General features: G+C 32.7%; 1 protein-coding gene across 2 annotated transcripts in view; it reads left to right on the top strand.

Annotated features, from left to right (window-relative positions):
- Window positions 1-14,894, top strand: part of UBA6 (ubiquitin like modifier activating enzyme 6) — an 82,256-nt gene that overhangs the window by 55,951 nt on the left and 11,411 nt on the right. For both annotated transcript variants that reach the window (XM_038556197.1, XM_038556198.1), the window contains exons 16-26: window positions 834-912; window positions 2,009-2,089; window positions 4,370-4,447; window positions 5,756-5,937; window positions 7,205-7,310; window positions 9,505-9,594; window positions 9,719-9,799; window positions 10,991-11,119; window positions 12,529-12,580; window positions 12,668-12,731; window positions 13,922-13,991. In XM_038556197.1, coding sequence (XP_038412125.1) covers window positions 834-912; window positions 2,009-2,089; window positions 4,370-4,447; window positions 5,756-5,937; window positions 7,205-7,310; window positions 9,505-9,594; window positions 9,719-9,799; window positions 10,991-11,119; window positions 12,529-12,580; window positions 12,668-12,731; window positions 13,922-13,991 — 1,012 coding nt within the window. The remainder of the gene's footprint in view (window positions 1-833; window positions 913-2,008; window positions 2,090-4,369; window positions 4,448-5,755; window positions 5,938-7,204; window positions 7,311-9,504; window positions 9,595-9,718; window positions 9,800-10,990; window positions 11,120-12,528; window positions 12,581-12,667; window positions 12,732-13,921; window positions 13,992-14,894) is intronic.

Genomic DNA, 14,894 nt, shown 5'->3' with positions numbered 1-14,894 from the left:
CACCACCTTCTTTAGCACCACCTTCGACCCAGGGCATGATCCTGGAGACCCGGGATTGAGTCCCATGTCGGGCTCCCTGCATGGAGTCTGCTTCTCCCTCTGCCTGTGTCTCTGCCTCTCTCTTTCTCTGTATCTCTCATGAATAAATAAATAAAATTGTTTAAAAAAAAAACCTACCTGGGATGCCTGGGTAATGCAATTGGTGAAGTGTTAAGTGTCCAACTCTTGGTTTCAGCTCAGGTCATGCATGATCTTAGGGTTGTGAGATCAAGCCCTCCATCAGGTCCACATTCAGTGTGGAGTCTGCTTGACATTCTCTCCCTCTCCTGCTTCTACTCTCCCCCCCACCTCTGTCTCTCTCCCTCCCTCAAATAAATAAATCTTAAAAAAAAAAAAAATTACTCCCTTACTTGATCTCAGGATCATGAGATCTAGCCTGGCCTCAGGCTCTGTATAGGGTATGGAGCCTGCTTTAGATTCTCTCTCTCCTTTTCCCCCTCCGTTCATGTGTGCACACACTTGCTCTCTCTTTAAAAAACAAAACAAAACAAAAAACAAACAAAACCCTACTTTAGGAAATTGTCTTTTCTAGATAAACTAAAGTCACCTTTACTTAAGTCATTTGGATAAAGGATGTTAAATGGAAAAAGAAAAAAACTGAGTTCTTAATGGAGTTTTTGTCTTTCAAATAAGATAATTTTCTTTTAGATTGGAGGAAACTCAGAGTATTCTATTTAAAGTTCAACATTAAATTGATATTAACAATAGTAAAACTAATCCTAATAATGTTTTTTTATGCTTTTCTGGTTTTTGGTATATTTTACTTTCCTCAGAGGAGATAGATATGATGCCTTACGAGCTTGCATTGGAGACACGTTGTGTCAGAAGCTACAAAAGTTGAATATCTTTTTAGTAAGTATAAATAATGATGAGAATAAGTAGTACAGTCTAACTGCTATTGTCTATCATCAGATTCATTTATTAAAGCAAATTTGAGTCTAAGTATAATTCCTGACAGAGTAGACATTTCAGTAAAAGCGTAAGACAGGCCAAATCCATTCTGCTTGCCTATATTTGTAAATAAAATTTCATTGAACACAGTCAAACCCATTCATTTATGTATTGTCTGTGACTTCTTTCATGCTATAATAGCAGAGGTGAGTAGTTGTAACAGACACCATATGTCCTACAAAACGAAATATTTACTCTTTGACCCTTTACAAAAAATGTTTGCTAACCTCTAGTATAATGAATACATTCAAAATTAAAATGTATGATAGTTTTGAAAATTAAATTATTTTCTAGAAATACATTCAAAATTAGATTTGGGATGGGATTTTTTTTTTCATTGTTTAAATTTTTTTCCTAGCAAATAAAATAAGATATAGATTTAATCTGTCTTTTTAAATGTCTTAATTCATACATTGGCAGGATCTCTCTCCCCAGTACCATAAAACTCCCTTTTCCTGCCACTTATGGTTTTTTTATTATTATTATTCAGTCATGAAAATACTGCTGATTTTATAGTAATAGTTTTTTAAATAATGTTTTGAATATCAACAGCTGTTGCTGAGCTTTTACATGCACATAGAAAGTCTTAGAATAGATAGCTTCATCATATGAATTTTGAAAATTATAAACAAGAAATCTTTTCCATCAAAATATTGTACTGGTGTTTTGTGGCATTTGTTTCTGTCTCATATAAATAATTAGCTCAATTGTTGGCTTTTGTTGGAATATTAAAATGTCTTCTGTTTAAAGGAATGGTAAATATTACTTTCCTAACTTGATTTATATCTTTTTTTTCTTTAACTGAAACAGTTGTAATAGCATACACAATAAACTAGCTAGGTATTTTAAAGTAAAATGAATCACAAATGTTCAACTTATTTTAAAAAGTATATATATTACAAATTGGTATTTGAAGAAAATTAAGATGACATTTCCCTTTAGTAAGTAGTCTTAATTGTATTTAATCTGATACATTTTATTTTTCTCCTCTGTATAGGTAGGATGTGGAGCCATAGGCTGTGAAATGTTAAAAAATTTTGCTTTACTTGGTGTTGGTACAGGCAAAGAAAAAGGAATGGTAAGATACAAATCCTTGAGAGTTAAAATTTTTTTGTTGCTACTCATTTTTGTACTGTATTTGCATAGATCTGAAATAAGTAATTTTTGAGGAGACAGAATTACAGTAGAAATCGGAAGATTCTGATTCTGCTCTGACCACTTTTCAAAATTATGTGACCTTGTGGCCAATTACTTTTAATTCTCTCTTCTCCGTTTCTTTCTAATACTATGAAACTGGTATCTCTGCTTCCTACCTCACAATATAATTATGAAGATCAAATGTGAAAGAGCGAGGCACCTGGGTAGCTCATTCTGTTGAGCATCTGCCATCTACAAACGTTGTGATCCCAGGGTCCTGAGATCAAGCCCTCATTGAACACCCTGACCCTGCTCCCAGCTTCGCCCTCTCCCTCTGCCTGCTGCACCCCCTGCTTGTGCTCTCTCTCTCTTTCCTGTCAAATAAATAAAATCTTAAAAAAAAAAATGTGAAAGTGCTTTGCAAACTATTTAAAGCACATTAGAATTGTTATTTCTATTAATATTCCTTATTATTAAGTAAATCTTTAAGATGGAAGCTAACATTAGTGGCAGAGTTCTCAGATACAGTTTCAATTAGTGATTATCAAAAGAAAAGGGAATAATGTAAATATTGGTGTACAATTTAATTTCTTAAGATGATAAATGAGTTAATTGGGAAGCCATGTCATATTTAAATAAAAATATATTTCACTAATTTGTTTTGCCTTTAATATATAAACTAGCTTCCCAGAGTAGTGATTTCATAGATTCATCATGGTAACTAACAGTAAGTAATGAAATGCCTAAATTTATGCCCCAGTTCACATAGTTTAGTAACCTTGGCTTAATATTCCACTTAAAAAAGGTATTCATTGCTATCACTGTTATAGACAGATATTCATATGCACATATTTCTCCTGCTTAGCATTTCTGAAATTGTGTTTCACAAACTACTATTAGTTCTAGGGGTTTTAAAACCATACCTTTTAAAGGTATTACTTTAAAAAACTCTTGGTTACCTAAGTTTGAGAATCACTTGAGTATCTTAACTCCTTGGAAATTCATAATGCATACAAGCATATAAAGGTATATAGTAAACAATCCTGCTTTCAGGTGACAAAAACACAGTAAGTTAATGTGCACTGATCTCTGTCCTGCAAATACATAGACTTGCTATTTAAATTATTCTTTTTTATAGTGTTTACAAATGTAGCCAGCTAACTGGAAAGAAGGAAAGAGAAATCCCCAGGTTCAAGAATCAAGAGAGAAGTTTATTCCTGAGCTAAAAGCTGCAGTTACTCACAAGTGTTTCTATATTGAGTGTATGTCCAAAATATTAAATAGAAAAGGAAATGGGACACCTGGGTGGCTCTGCAGTTGAGCATCTGCCTTTGGCTCAGGGTATGATCCTGGAGTCCTGGGATTGAGTCCTGCATCAGGCTCCCCAGTGGGACCCTGCTTCTCCCTCCACCTATGTCTGCCTCTCTGTGTCTCTCATGAATAGATAAATAAAATCTTTTAAAAAAAAATAAGAAAAATAAATTTCAAATAATCAAGATCTAGTCAGATCTTGTAAAAATACTAACATAAGTGAGAAATGCATTATGAATACTTTTCAGATTATCTTGGGTCTGTTTATTTTGATCTTGCATCCCTTAGAATATCTGCAAACTTTTTCTTAAACAGATTCCAACTATTTTAGGCTTGTGAACCAAGGATCTCTGTCCCAAGTCAGCTCTGCCATTACGACATGAAAACAGCCATAGACAGTACTTAAAACAAATGGCATGACAGTGTTCCAACAAAATTTATTTACAAAAACAGGCAGGCTGCCTGCACTGTAGTTTGTAGACCTCTGCTTTAGCAAGATTTCCTTTCAAATTGAAATATGCAGATATTCTTTCCATTGATTGTTGCAATTGAAAATAAATGTTTAGAAAGAAGAGCTAACTTCTCTATAGTTAATCCATCACATGTTTCTAAAATGTGGTGTTTAGTCTCTTATTTTTCTTATGAATAATTAGAAAAAAGTTTCAAACAGGAACTGTCATCAGTTTCAGCTGTTTTGTTTGACATGTTCCTAGGCTAAACATTAATTGTAGTTAAACATAATATAAAAATAATAATATTGGTAACCATTGGGATGTTTGTATTCTAATTACTTGTACAGCTAAGATAATTCAGAATAACTGGAATTGTTTTAGTCTTTCTGAGCAAAGCAAAATAGATTTAATTTTTTTTTTCTTACACAATTTCAGCTTTTTTCTTTTCTTCACATTAGGTTACAGTTACAGATCCCGACTTGATAGAAAAATCCAACTTGAATAGACAGTTCCTATTCCGTCCTCACCACATACAGGTTTGTTGCTACTCTGTTTCAAATTTAAGTCATCTGTTGTGCTACACCAAAAAGAAGAGAGTTTCCTTTTTATAAATATGGTACTTGAACAAGTATAATGTGTTTTTATTTTATTAGAATCTCTTATCAAACATGGGGAATGACATTTGGGACAAATATAAAATTATTTTCTGATGTAAAAACTTTTTTTGCATTGATTTTGGATTTAAAATCTAAGTTGTGAATCATGGGCAGTATTTTTTTCCATTTTATAATGAAGGTGTGTCTGCATATTTAATCTTAGAAACCAAGGATGTAAGCAAAAAAAAAAGAAACTAAGGATGCAGAGACTTTAAAACTTTAATGGATCCCACATTTGACACATTTTGGAAGGGAGTCTATTACATAATAAGTGAAGTTTGGCACTTAGAATTTTTTGCTCTTTGATCTTGCTTGACCATTAAACATCCTCTTTATTGTAAAATCATGCTGGGTTTCAGTCTTTTCTAGAGATCAAAATATTTAAGAAAAGGATTTTAGTCAAACATACTTGCTTTTACTTTAGAAATGTTTTTGCACTTTATTGCTCAACAGTGCATCAATAATCTTGGTAAACTAAGGAATGTCATTAACAGAAAAGTAACTACTAAAGTAGGTGGCATAATTGCCTCACCAATCCAAACACACAAAAGAATTAACAGCGTCTGTCAGGAACCAAAATATATGTCACACAATTCATTCACTCTGCATTTTACTTACAGAAAAACTTTTAAAGCCTGTTTTTTGCTTGTTTGTTTTAATTTTACTTTGATCCAACAGAGTTTACAGTTTGTGTACTTAACAGCATTAAGAGGTAAAAACATGTCAGGAGAACTCATAAAACAAACATATATTATAATTTTTTAAATATTTCCATCTAGAAATACTAATATTTTTGTAAGATTTCAGTACCAAAGTGTTAACTTCCCATACCTCTTCTGCAGTTATGATTTCTAATATTGTACTGAACATGTTCTTATTTTTTCCTAGGCACTTACCAAGTTCAGACCGTAATACTAGGAAAAACACTATTAATAATTGATATTTTAAGAACTCTAAAGCACATAGTAGTTAAGATAGAGGCTGTTTAGATTTCCATTAAAAATGTATTAATTATTCAGACTAATCTGGATTATTAAATGTAATATGACTACAATGAATGTAATTTCCACAAATGAAAATGAAAGCTGGCCTCATTACTCTCATATAAAAAAATGTGGTAAGTTCACTCACGGCCTACTTTTTCTGTTTAACACTTATTTCTTCTGTTTTTATTTGTTATTTGTTTAGAAACCTAAAAGCTATACTGCTGCGGATGCAACCCTGAAAATAAATCCTCAATTAAAGATAGATGCACACTTGAACAAAGTATGTCCAGCCACTGAGGCTATTTACAGTGACGAGTTCTATACTAAACAAGATATCATTATTACAGCATTAGATAATGTGGAAGCCAGGAGATATGTAGACAGGTATGTTCTTGAAATGCAGGCTCATAAAATTTTTTTCTTTTGTTTTCACTGTTTTCCACACCTATTTATTAAAAAGTTACCCAATTTTCTGATCATTCTTTGTATTTCTGTCAAATCCTTTTTATGATTTTCCATTATACCTAAGATAAAATTCAAAATCTTTACATGGCCTAAATGTTTTTCATGGAGTGTCTGCCATCTGCTACCACTTTAGCTTAAAATTTACCTATCTTTGCTGGCTCCGTCATTCCGGCCACACATTGCTTCTTTCAGTTTTTTATAAGGCATCCAACACTTTTACACCTCAAAGACTTGTACATACTCTCCTTCAGATTAGGAAATTGTTTATCTTGTTTTAACAATCTTGATTCCAAATCTACCTACTTTAGTTTTTGTTTTTGTTTTTGTTTTTTCTCAGTCTTTCAGTTGCATCCCGAATGTCTTTATTTAAACAGACTTTATTCAACCACTAAGTTCTGTAGATTCTCCTATGGTAATCTTTCACAGCACTCTGTTTTTTCTGTCATAGTGCTTATTTTTATTGATACACTAATTGGTATTTGTTTCTTCACTAAATCACTTATTCAGGGACCATTTATTTTCCAATCACTGTATCCTCAGTGCCCAACATATGTCATTCAGGAAATATTGTTAAATAAGTAGATGAATGAGTGACTATAATGTGTACACCTTACATAATTTTCCTTACTTCTTTATATGACTCTCTAATGTTACGGTTAGAGAACAGATTTATTAACAGAAGAAAATTTACCAGTGGAGAGTGTAGTGGAAAGTTGGTAATCTTGGGCAGAGGAAGAATAAAAACTTTAAGAAATTAACATGTGTAGAATATAGGTATTGAATGTATTAAGGAAGAAGATTAATGTTTGGGAGAAAAATAACATTGAGAAGATACAGTAGAACAGAATTTGTAGTCAGGAAATAACCAAAGAAGAAATAGGAAGCAAGAGAAGAAGGGACGCAGTACATCAAGAATTAACCTAGAGTAAAAGAAAGTTGAAGCCCAAAATTTAGTAGTAGTCAAAGAAGAAACAGACAAAAATTACTGGGTTGGGCAACAAAATTTGTGGGAGGAGCGGGACAGAAATGATAAATGCATTATTTGGTGGTAATGTATCTGTTTCCTGAGATACTACATCCAGAAGTTATCAGTGTGTGAAATGATTAACAGAAGGTGGTGAGATGTCCTCTGCTTACATTGTTATTGCTCACTTAAATGTTTGTTACCTGTTATCTTTTCAAATAGCCGTTGCTTAGCAAATCTACGACCCCTCTTAGATTCTGGAACAATGGGCACTAAGGGACACACTGAAGTTATTGTTCCTCATTTAACTGAATCCTATAATAGTCATGTAAGTGAACTGAGTTTTTGAAGTAAATGTTTATCTTCTTTATATCATAATTTTTATATCTCATTTTTTTCTCTTCATTAGTCAGCAGATTTGATTTAGCTTTCCTAATCTGTCTGTTAATCTGTCCGTAATTTCCATGCATATATGCATATGCATTTTTTTAAAGAGAACTGAACTTAATTTTTAAATCATCAAAATTTTGTTTCTGGTGTTTTGCAATCTCATTCTTGTCTTTACTGTTTATTTCTCAGAGGTGCTTGATTGGTTTTCTAACAACCTTTGAACTGGTGACCCATCCAAAATTTTATTGAAGACTCAGTTGTTCCATGGGAGGAAACCAAGCCATCTATATATGTAAAGCATATAGATGTCACTTTTTTTTAACCTCTGCAAGTGATTTTGATATACTGCCAAAGTTGAAAAATACTGGCCTGGGAAACATTTGTAGGCTTTATGATTTTAAAAAAGATAAACCCAAGTTGTAAAATGGAAAGAATTTTCTTTACAAGTGTAAATATCACTTTATTTCATAGTTAATGTTTGCTTTAGTAAAATTGTTAAATATTTATAAAATGTTTTCCCATTCTCATGAAATCCAAAGTTTATATAGTAAGAACATTATAGTAGACAAAATTCTAAGTTTAATTTGAAGGAAATTAGAGAAAATCATGATATGCTGAAGTCATATTGGAAGATTTTCAAAATAGAGAATGCTGTTAAAATTCTAAAAGTTCCTTGTTTGTGTTATTCTACCACAATTTTCCCAAGCCTCTTACTATATTCTCTGACTTTATATTTAGAAAAAATAGAATTCTCTTCTGGCTTCCCTCTTTGGTTTATAAAATATTTTATGGTATTTCACATAAACAAACTGAAATATAAATCTCTAAGTAAGAAGAGATAAAGTGAGTCATTTTAGATTGATTAAACCAATAAACCTGGGGCACCTTGGTGGCTTAGTGGTTGAGCATCTGCCTTCAGCTCAGGACGTGATCCTGGGGTCCTAGGATCAAGACCCACTTCGGGCTCCCTGGGAGCCCACTTCTCCCTCTGCCTATATCTCTGCCTCTCTGTGTCTCTCATGAATAAACAAATAAAATCTTAAAAAAAATAATACACCTAAGCCAAATGTAATAGAAAAAGGGTCTTTTTAATGGTATTTTTTTACATGAGACAGTATAGACATTTACCATTTCTTTTTTCTTTCTTTTTTGAAAGTTATTTTTAATGGTTTAAATTTTTTAATTTAATTTTTTATTTTTTTATTTTATTTTATTTTATTAGTTTTTATTAAATTCCAGTTAGCTAACATACAGTGTAATATTAGTTTCAGGTGTACAATATAGTGATTCAGCACTTCCATACACCACCCTGTTGTTCATCACAAGTGCACTGCTTGATCCCCATCACCTATCTAACCTATCCCCACATCTGCCTCCGCCTGGTAACCATCAGTTTGTTCTCTGTAATTAAGAGTCTGTTTCGTGCTTTGCCTCTCTCTTTTCTCCTTTCCCTATTGTTTTGTTTCTTAACTTCCACATAAAAGTGGAATCACATGGTATATATCTTTCTCTGCCTGATCTATTTCTCTTAGCATAATGCTCTCCAGCTCCATCCATGTCATTGCAATGTCAAGATTTCATTCTTTTTGATATGTTGTTTATTTAAAACACACTTCTTTAAGAAACTGTATGAAGCATCAAGGACATATGATCCCTGCTCCTAAATTTTTTTCTCCTTGGGGAAAGAAACTCGTGGTATGCTGAGCACCATTTTGGAGAATTCTTGAATTACTTTTCAAAGTAGGGAATGTTGTAGTTTTCAATGTCACCTTGACTCTTGTAGAAAAAATTAATTATATGTGAGAACCTGCCATAAGTACCATATGGTACCAAATAAGTGCACAGGTAATAAGTTGTAATAAAATTCATGTTTTTTTGTGACATTGCTATTAATAAATGAGTGTCAAAAAAATCCATTTTTCCCTCTTACTTGCCTAAGAGAAAGAGGATTTAAAAATATTGGATTCATTTATTATTTCATTTTTTTAAATGGTCATAAAACACTCAAAACCATTTTTTAATGGTCTTAAAACATTCAAGTAAATTCAATCAATGAAAAATTGCCATTGATTTTCTTTTTTTTCTTTTTTTTTAATTTTCTTAACTATCTATTGTCATGTTTTATAAATCAGCGGGATCCCCCAGAAGAGGAAATACCATTTTGTACTCTAAAATCCTTTCCAGCTGCTATTGAACATACTATACAGTGGGCAAGAGATAAGGTAATAAAGATCTTTATTTTAAGAAATTTTTATTTGAAGTAGAAAAGATGTTTCCAATTTGAGGTAGAAAAGATGTTTCCAATTTTAAAACAGACTTCTATTTGTAACTTTTTTTCCTTTATAGTTTGAAAGTTCTTTTTCCCACAAGCCTGCATTGTTTAACAAATTTTGGCAAACCTATCCATCTGCAGAAGAGGTGCTACAGGTAAAAATCAATACATTTTAATATAATCTCAACACTGTCTCAGTGTAATCTTATTTGCAAATTGCCTATAGTTTATTTCACCTCTTTAAAGAAAGATTATAGCATCATTATTATACATAGTAAGTACATGAGGAATCTTGAAATCAGCAAGTCACAAATAACCCCGTTTTTTAAGTTTGTATGAACAGGAGTTCATATGACTCAACCTAAGAAAGATGTAATAATATTGACAGCTACAAATAATAAAATAACTTGTTAAACTCTTTGGAAAAAAACTGAGGTGAGTTCTAATGAAAATTTCATGAGTGGACAGTAATCTCTCAGACTAAATAGTCTTCATGATGCGGGCAACTTTAAAGATATGTTCTTACTTTTCCTTATTCCTATATTAAACAGGCCAATTTTTTAGTATAAATAAAATGTTATTTATAAGCACTTATTATATTAAGTACATATGTAATACCAACAACTTAGCAGCTAGCTAGACATGAGGATAACTTGTCAGATAAGAAATTACAGTTGAGGGACGCCTGGGTGGCTCAGTGGTTGAGCGTCTGCCTTTAGCTTAGGATGTGATCTTGCAGTCCCCGGATCAAGTCCCACATCGGGCTTCTTGCATGGAGCCTCCTTTCCCTCTGCCTGTGTCTCTGCCTCTCTCTCTGTGTCTCTCATGAATAAATAAATAAAATCTTTGAAAAAAAAAAAAAAAGAAATTACAGCTGAAATTTCATGTGCTGTCCTTTTCCATTCTCCCTCCAAAAAGAAATAGGAAGAAGAAAAAGGCAGGGACATGGAAGGGAGCTCATGGTAAAAATACTAAAATTATAGGGCACGTGAGCTGGCACTTCAAACTTTGGCTAATACTTCCCAGGAATAGGAGCGCCTGGGTGGTTCAGTTGGTTACATGTCGGCCTTTGGCCAAGATCATGATCTTGGGGTCCTGGGATCAACCCCCACATCAGGCTGCCTGCTCAGTGGGGAGTCTGCTTCTCCCTCTCCCTCTGCTTCTCCCCCTAGCTTGTGCCCTCTCTCTGTCTCTGGTGTTCTCTTGCTCTCTTTCCTCAAGATAATTAAATGCAAAATCTTTAAAAAAAAAAAAATACTTCCCAGTAATGATATGGGTGAGTGATGGGTATTGTGTGTTTAATTGGAAATGTATTTATTTTGTTTTTTTTTTTTCCTTCATTCTAGAAGATACAAACTGGACACAGTTTAGAAGGCTGTTTTCAAGTTATTAAGTTACTTAGCAGAAGACCTAGAAATTGGTCCCAGTGTGTAGAGTTAGCAAGGTTAAAGTTTGAAAAATATTTTAACCATAAGGTAAGTATGCATTATAATATATTAATTGCTCATTTAATTGCTACCAAATTAATTTCCCTGGACCAAACATCTCTTTCATTCGAGAATCTTTTCAGAAATAAGTAATAAATTAAGTGAAAACAAGTGCAGGGCACATAGCTAGTTTCTCTTTGAATGTTAAAAGAATACACTTATATTCCATCCATTAGTTTGTTAGAAATACATTTACTTGATCCTTATCTTTTCTGTGTGCAAATTGGGTTTCAGGTAGAGGTTCCCTTTAGAAAATAAGGAATACATTTCACTAGTAGTCTAAAAGTTTATTATTCAGAATAAAGCAAGAAACTGAGAAAATAGAGATACTGTCAGAAATTTTGTTGAATTTTGCCTTGCCCACCGATACCCAAAATCGTATTTTATGTCTGTTTTGGTCTGTTTCCTCGTTTGTAAAATGAGGATAATAAATTGGCATGTAATTCATAGGCTAGTGTGAGCATCAAATGAGTGAATTACATGTAAAGCACTTTGAGCAGAACCTAGCCTGTAAGTGCTCATTAAATATTAGCTGTTATTCTCCCATTACTTAAAATTGCTAGAATGTGTCCTGCACTCTCTTGAGTCTCTCCCTCTCTTTAGGCTGTTACCTATCAGAATATAAGTAAGTTTTTCTTTTTTAAAAAGTCTTTTGGTTTCACTTATCCTTGCTTTTCATTTCCTTCTGGTCTCTTTTGCTTAGAAGAGTGATCTTATACTTGCTATTGCTACTTCCTCATCCAATAGATATGTCTTCTTTCTCCACTGCTGTTCAAATTATTTTTACCATAATTATCAATGACTCCTTGTTTCAAAATCCAAAGTACTCTCTTTAGTCCTCTTACCTTTTATACCTTTTTTTAAAAGATTTTTTATTATGGAAAAAATTAACCATAGAAAGTGGAAAAAATAGCATAATGAACCCCCATGTAATTTTCACAAATCTGTCACCCAGGTTGAACATTTACCAACTTGTAGATAATCTTGTTTTATCCATATACCTCCCAACATACTCTCCCCAGATGGTTTTGAAGCAAATCTCAACCATCATTTATCATTTCAAAATACAAAATACTGTATATTTTTACTGGCTTCATTTTTGTTTTAAGGATTAGCTCTTTGAAAGGAGCAGAATGTTATGTAAAATAAGTCACCATTTGTATAAAAAGTGATTAAGTAATGTATATTTATGTTTGCTGTAGATGCAAAAAAAGAACTATATGTTGATAGAAAATAACAATAGAGGTTATTACAGGTATGGGGGGCAGTGACAAGGAAAATGGAGATAAGGAATAGAAGGGTAGCTGGAGGCTTCAGTGTATATCTTCTTGTGCATTTTTTTTTTTTTTTACCTCGGATAATATTGAATTGTGATTTTTTTAAATATTCTTCTTTAGGCTCTTCAGCTTCTTCACTGTTTTCCCCTAGACACAAGATTAAAAGATGGCAGTAAGTGTGACCAAGTCTTGTGAAGAACATTTAATATAATTTATTTCTAAGTGTCTATAATGAAACTAATATCGTATATTCTGTTAGGTTTGTTTTGGCAGTCACCAAAGAGGCCCCCCTCTCCAATAAAATTTGATTTAAATGAACCTTTGTAAGTATTTGTATCTAGTTTTTTATGCATCCTTTATTGTAAATTTCTTAACTATGTATTTGTTTATAGGGTAAAAACCTCAGGCTCTGTAAATGTTAAATTATTGCATCCCTCTTCATCTAAGAGTTATTTAGCATATTAGTCTGTCCAGCAAAGCCAGCCACAGTCCTTCACATATATGTGAATCTGTTTATTTAGATAGTAAAATAACTTCATTATTTTTATCTTAAGTGAAAGCAAAGTATAATCCTCTTTGACGTTATCCATAAGAAATAAACATAAAATAACAACAAATGTTTTCCTGTTAAGTAGAGCCAGTATTTAAGGACCTTTAGTAATACAGAGGGAAAAATGATTACTACTGTCTCCCTAAATTATCTCAAATTAATTTTCAAAATAGTTGAGTTTGAATGAATACCTGTATACCGTATCTATATTAGATAGACATTTATACACACATGCACAAACACCCATATTTATGTATTTCAATTAAACAATTTGTTAACCTTCCTTTCAACAAATAATTCTAATTTAGTTTTCTCATCTGATGCTTATGTTAGGCTTCCAGTCCCCTTATCCTGACTACTTCTCCTTTAAAACTTCCCTTGTGTTTTTAAACAAACTCATTTGCTTAATTTGAACCTAATATATGTTCTTTTAAACCAAATTTCTAATTTTTTATGAGTTAAAATGAATTTTCTTTCACTAGTCTAATTTTTCTACTTTTTGCCACTCCTCTCCCCAAAGTAATCATGATCATCTTCTGAATATTACTACTTAGAAGGATGAACATTTTTTTTTATGGTCTTCTTTTTATTATTATTATTTATTTATGATAGTCACAGAGAGAAAGAGAGGCAGAGACATAGGCAGAGGGAGAAGCAGGCTCCATGCACCGGGAGCCCGATGTGGGATTCGATCCCGGGTCTCCAGGATCGCGCCCTGGGCCAAAGGCAGACGCCAAACCACTGTGCCACCCAGGGATCCCTAGAAGGATGAACATTTAATGTTTCTTAAAGCTTCTGTAATTCTTTCATCTGGACCAGAAGTTCATTGCCTAACTTTTAAATATTCCTGTAACGAAAATTCTGTGATTATTTTTCTTCAGCATTTCAAAAGCTATAGTTTTGGTGAATTAAGCATCTTTGAAACTGTGCATTCACACTTTGCCATATTTTTAATTTCAAAAGGCACTTCAGTTTTCTTCTGAATGCTGCAAAACTGTATGCTGCAGTCTATTGCATTCCATTTACAGAAGAGGTAAGATAACCTTCAGGCTCTAGGAACTGATACAAAACCAGGTAAAAACTTGATGACATGCCAGCTAATTGCATCATCAAAATATGTTTTTATGTTACAAGAATCATTCTTTAACGTAAACTTTTTGTTTTGCTGTACTATCACATGTTGAGATTTCTTAACCTTTATCCTACCTATTTCTTTAGACATCTTTATTGACTATTATCTAAAGCATCTAATATAGTTTTAATTGAAAGGCAGATCTGCATTAGTGCTTTTTTTCTTCACAGATGCAAAATAGAACCAAATAAATCGCTATACTTTTAGGTAGGCTAAATGGGCAAATACGAACTAGAGCCATAATTAACACTGGCTATTTTGGATCCAGATAAAAATGCCTAGTGTAAACTAATCCTTTTTGGAGTTAATGGTGAAATATACCATAAATGTCTGGTTAAAATAGTGTCATTCAGTCTGGTATTCTTTTTCTAAAAAAAGAGTGGCAATTCTGTGATAAGAATGTAGGTGACCTCAAAAGCAGTATGTCTCAGTTTTTCCTAAGCAGCTTCTTAAAAATGGATATAGATCTGATAGCCTTAATAAATTCATCTTAGTTCATCTTGAACCATTTAAATATTTTTCTACTTCCAAAGGTATGAATTCCATTTACTTACATATTTCATTTATTGAGTCCATATTTATCAAGTATAACTTTGTGTGGGGAACTTTGTAAAACAATGACGAGATAGTCCCTGATCGCGGAGCACTCAGTCTGATACAACCAGTCCTAAAACTATCTTTTTAAAAATTTATGGAAAGAACTAAGATTGCAAGTTCATTGAGTAATAAGGAATTTTTTTGCACACACCACCCCTGCCTCCCAGCCTTTATATGAATGGTATTTCTATAGAATAAAGGTAAATG

The sequence above is a fragment of the Canis lupus genome, chromosome 13, assembly GCF_011100685.1.
Source record: "Canis lupus familiaris isolate Mischka breed German Shepherd chromosome 13, alternate assembly UU_Cfam_GSD_1.0, whole genome shotgun sequence".
NCBI classification, from domain to species: Eukaryota; Metazoa; Chordata; class Mammalia; order Carnivora; family Canidae; genus Canis; species Canis lupus.
This window is presented reverse-complemented; position numbering and strand designations above follow the sequence as displayed.